This window comes from Camelina sativa, chromosome 11 (assembly GCF_000633955.1).
Source record: "Camelina sativa cultivar DH55 chromosome 11, Cs, whole genome shotgun sequence".
NCBI classification, from domain to species: domain Eukaryota; kingdom Viridiplantae; phylum Streptophyta; class Magnoliopsida; order Brassicales; family Brassicaceae; genus Camelina; species Camelina sativa.
In genome coordinates this window covers 10,206,380-10,211,350 of record NC_025695.1, presented here as the reverse complement: position 1 = coordinate 10,211,350, position 4,971 = coordinate 10,206,380, and the positions used below count along the sequence as shown (strand labels likewise).

At 32.2% G+C, this 4,971-nt stretch overlaps 1 protein-coding gene across 2 annotated transcripts; it reads right to left on the bottom strand.

The window, feature by feature from the left end:
* On the bottom strand, positions 2,829–4,756 carry LOC104727816 (cysteine-rich receptor-like protein kinase 11). 2 transcript variants are annotated; one of them, XM_019232324.1, is made up of 7 exons: positions 4,515–4,756; positions 4,296–4,427; positions 4,097–4,218; positions 3,805–4,015; positions 3,483–3,720; positions 3,251–3,401; positions 2,829–3,177 (listed from the first exon to the last, which is right to left on the bottom strand). In XM_019232324.1, the coding sequence occupies exons 1-7, from the start codon at positions 4,654–4,656 to the stop codon at positions 2,854–2,856; spliced, it is 1,320 nt and encodes a 439-aa protein (XP_019087869.1). In that variant the 5' UTR covers positions 4,657–4,756; the 3' UTR covers positions 2,829–2,853. The 2 variants fall into 2 exon arrangements, with proteins under 2 accessions (XP_019087869.1, XP_019087870.1); XM_019232325.1 differs by having other exon boundaries at positions 4,296–4,346.

Below are 4,971 nucleotides of genomic sequence, written 5' to 3'. Positions count from 1 at the left end.
TGGGGGCATCTAACCGCTGCAAAAAAAGCAAAATATATGAAGTACATAAATGGCGAAAAAAGATTTTTGAAGCTTTGGTAAACAGGACACATCAACACTCAAGAGTAATACACATATATCCTGTCCCAACTATTCTGTTTGTATTAGCCCCACTTTGGTCAATCCCAAAAATTCTGGCCATTCCAAAATCAGCAATTTTCGGGTTCATATTGGCATCTAGGAGAATGTTGCTGGCTTTGAGATCACCATGTACGATTGTGAGCCGTGAATGTTGACGGAGATAAAAAATTCCTCTAGTGATTCCCTTGATAATGTTGTATCGTTTTGTCCAGTCTAACCGCCCTTGCTTTGTAGGGTCTTCAAATACAAAAGTAGCTATTAGCTAGCTACTTTAGATCTAATTAGGTAAGCTTATCAAAATATCACGAATACATATTTTTGCTAATTCGCATACCAAAGAGGAAGTAATCTAGGCTCTTTTTTGGAACAAATATAATTAGCTATCATAGCGTATATGGTATACTTTTCGGCCCCAGAATATTTCTTTAAAGAAGAGTCAACAAAGATTGCAAAGGTCAATCTATTCAACAAAAGGACAATTTATGAAAAGAAATTTAATTCAATTCAAGAAAAAAAAAATTATATACTATTATAAATCTAAATTGTACTACTAGTAATTAAGATGTCTGAAATCATGTCATGCTACATCTTCTTTCTCCTCAAATATCTCCACATACCAATAATAGTCTATTTCTCTGGAATGAGATATCAAATGTAGTTCACGATTAAAAAAACGTAAGAATCCCCCTATATAATAAAACGGAAGTACATAACATTTTTTGTACACTATATAATTTTAATATGTTAGTTATAAATAGATTATAGAGTAAGTTTTATATTATTTGTATAGTATGAATTTATTATTTCCAAAAATCTTAAAGAGAATATTCTAAAGAATCATTTGATATCATCTAACTTACCATATTAATTTTCTTTATTAAATTATTCATCAAATAAAATCCTTTGATATCTAACTTAACATATTAATTTGTTAATTATTATTATACTTCACCTCTCATTTTTATATATGAGTTTATTTTTTGAAACAAATAAATTCTCATATTATTTATTATAATTAAAAAATAGTTTTATTTTCGGATATACCATAAGTTGAATTTTTAAAAACAAATATAAATGATTCAATTTATAAAATATTCAATTTTTATTAATATTATTTTTAAAAAATATATCTATTGAATTAAAATTTTTACTAAGTAACGGGTCAAAATTTGAATATTTAAATTCAATTTCATACTTTTTTGTTAAATTTTATAATTTTATATAATATAATAAACTTTAAATAATTTATTTTGAAATATTTTTAAAATATTGAAACTTGATATTACAGTTAGAAACTATAAACACTCTAAATTGGTTTGTTATAGCAATGTCAATAATATGTCACTATAATATGAAAGAATTTTACAAAACCAAGTATATTAAAACAAAAAGTATAACAATATATTAAATTACTCATAATATAATAACTCGTTTTTTAAAGACCAAATTCACAAAATTATATCTTATAATGACATTCAAGTCATGGGGTAGAATATACATTGTTGAAATAACTTCAAGTATATAAACTAATACAACATATTAAAATTTTATTTTAAAATAGAACATATAAAAAATTTTGTATAAAATAAAATTTAACCAGTGTTATAGCACGGATACTTATCTAGAATCATTAACAATATAAAACTTACAAAATAAGTATCTTTTTCAAGTCATCATATTTAGCATATGATTTTGTTACATAATATTTTATCCAAAAAAACTTTTAAAAATAATCACAAAATTATATTTTATAAAAAAATTACAATGTAAATAAAATGAATTTCAACCTGTGCTCTAGCACGGGTCTTAATCTAGTTTAGAGTTTAAATCGTAAATTTGGAGTTCAATGTTTTGATAATCATGTTAATTTTTTTTTTAAAAAATTTCCATAGTTTTTTCCTATGTTTTAGAAGCGCTAGCTGGACAGGCGGGATGAGCCTAACGTCTAGCGAAAACATCGGAGATTAAATGAAGATTAAACAAGCACTAGTTTTAATCAATGACTAGTTTTAGGTTTATTTTATTAAGTTAATAATAAAATAAAAATGTAATACTACATATATTTGTAATTCTGTTTATGTTAAAATACAAAATATCAAATAAAATATAAAATTATAGTATTGTATTTAAAATTATGATAAACACAAAATGTAATTTTAAAAGAAAATCCTAGTAGACGGTCCAATGTTAATGCTCACTAGCAACACTGTCACTCTACCAGTGCCTCGCCTACCAGGATTTTCCCACGTAGTAAGCAAAGCACAATCCGAGGGATCAGAGTCTGGTCAGTCTACTACTAGCAAGTCTTTTCCTCATTTTGTCCGTAAGAAGTGATATGTTTCCTCTGATTTTTTTTCTCCATGGACATAAGAAATATTGCATATTTATCTGTAATTTTATGTTGTTAACTGTAAAATGCTATGGACAGTTCTGTAAGGATCGCTTCTTTGTTAAGTTCTTACAGAAGAAACATCTGCAATTAAAGACAATATTTGCAGGTTTAATTTTAGTTTCTTCAACCTGAATGAAATTCTCTTCTTTATCATTGTGTAGGCTTAATTTGGAGAAGAAATAAAATCACTGTTACGTCTTCAAGAAGAAACGCGTAAATGGTATATATCTCATGCATGCTTGTGGTTACAATTACAGTACTACAAAAAATTTACAACAAAACAATTTAACTTATTTTCAACACCAATAGAAGGAATCAGGCAAGAAGGTAATCATTCATACTCAACGAGGATACAAATCTGTGATCGATGCATCGTCAACAGACCCTATAAGAGACCTGGTCGTTGAAAATTGGTCCGTATCAAGCGGGTCTTTTCCAATTCTACTCTGGAAAGAAAGACCTGGTTGTCGTGGGACGGGCAAAGTCATAGTGTTACTAGTGAGCATCATAACAATGGATGACAATGTCGGACGCTCAGAAGGATCTTCTTGAACACATAAAAGACCGATATGGACGCATCGAACAACTTCATTTCTTTGAAAACTATCAGCAATAGCTGGATCCACGAGTTCTGATGGTGTCCCGTTACTCCAAAGCCTCCAAGCCTAGAATATCAATAGATCAATCAAACACTTACAACTATAGGTTAATATGGAACTTGATTGCCTCAAAACTTACATATGAGACCAAGTCATGTGCTTCGTCTGTTTGGTAGAAGCTGCTATTCTTCTTTCCACTTATAATCTCAAGAACTAACACTCCGAAGCTATAGATATCAGATTTCATTGAGTATTGACCATGCATTGCATACTCGGGAGACATGTAACCACTGTAACCCACAGCAAAAACTATGTTAACAAAATAATGTTCAGAAAACTTGAACTTATGAGAAGTTACGAGGAAGACTTACTAGGTCCCAACTATTCGGCTTGTGTTCTCTTGGGTTTGCTCCATTCGAAAAATAGTTGCCAATCCAAAATCTGAAATTTTTGGGTTCATATTTGCATCTAAGAGAATGTTACTTGCTTTGAGGTCACGGTGTATGATTGTGAGACGTGAATCTTGATGAAGATACAGAACCCCTCGAGCAATCCCTCCAATGATCTTGTATCGTAGGGTCCAGTCTAGCTGACTTTGCTTTACAGGGTCTGCACATATCAATGTACAATCAATCAGGACAAAGCTCAAGAAGAACCTTTCTAATAAGCCAAAAATATTGAAAGGAACCATACCAAATAGGAAAAAGTCAAGGCTCTTGTTGGGGACAAACTCATAGATCAAAATCTTCTCCTCTCCTTCCAAACAGAAACCAAGAAGCCTAACCAGATTCCTATGTTGAAGTTTTGACACAAGAACAGCCTCGTTCCTAAACTCTCTTGTGCCTTGTCCTGACTTTTTCGACAGTCTCTTCACAGCTACTTCAGTTCCGTTAGAAAGCTTACCCTACACATACCATTGAAGAAACAAACATTATAAGTTAGCCTATATGAACTTAGAATAAATGGAAAACAGAGACTTTCTTACCTTGTAAACCGCACCAAATCCACCTTCACCAAGCTTATTACTCATTGAAAACTTGTTAGTTGCAGCTTCAATTGTCTTAAAATCGTATACCAATGAATCTGTACTTGAAATATCACTTTCAGCTGCAAAGAACGTGTGTATTAGTTATGTGTCGATTTTTGCCCTTTCGACTAAAGAGGTAAAACACAAAGAAACTAACATTCAATCTCAGCTCGTTGGTATGGTTTTCTCCTCCGGAAAATAATAAATCCTACAACCAGCAGTATCAAGACGGCCATTACAGTGGGAACGGTAATAGCCACAACAACTCCAGCTGAGATTCCTTTGTTATCTTTTCACAACACACACAAAAACACAATCTCATATATTTCAATTCTGCTTACAGTCATAATAGATATTCCACAGCTGGAAGACTAACCATTGTCGGTCGAGTTGTTCTGATCACCTGCAGGTTGTGGCACAGTCACAGGAGGTTTTGGAGGAGGAGAAGCCACCGTAATATTATCAAAAGCTTTGGAATACGTATACAAATCCCACCGCAAAAAGCAGCTTGGCCGCATAACAACACCTCCTTGCCTCTAACCACAGCATGACTGGTAGTCAGTTGCGCTTTGTCGCAGACAATTTTCACAATCAAGAGAAGAAAGATCCGGCGTGCATTGCATCNACAATCTCATATATTTCAATTCTGCTTACAGTCATAATAGATATTCCACAGCTGGAAGACTAACCATTGTCGGTCGAGTTGTTCTGATCACCTGCAGGTTGTGGCACAGTCACAGGAGGTTCTGGAGGAGGAGAAGCCACTTTAATATTATCAAAAGCTTTGGAATAAGTATACAAATCCCACCGCAAAAAGCAGCTTGGCCGCATAA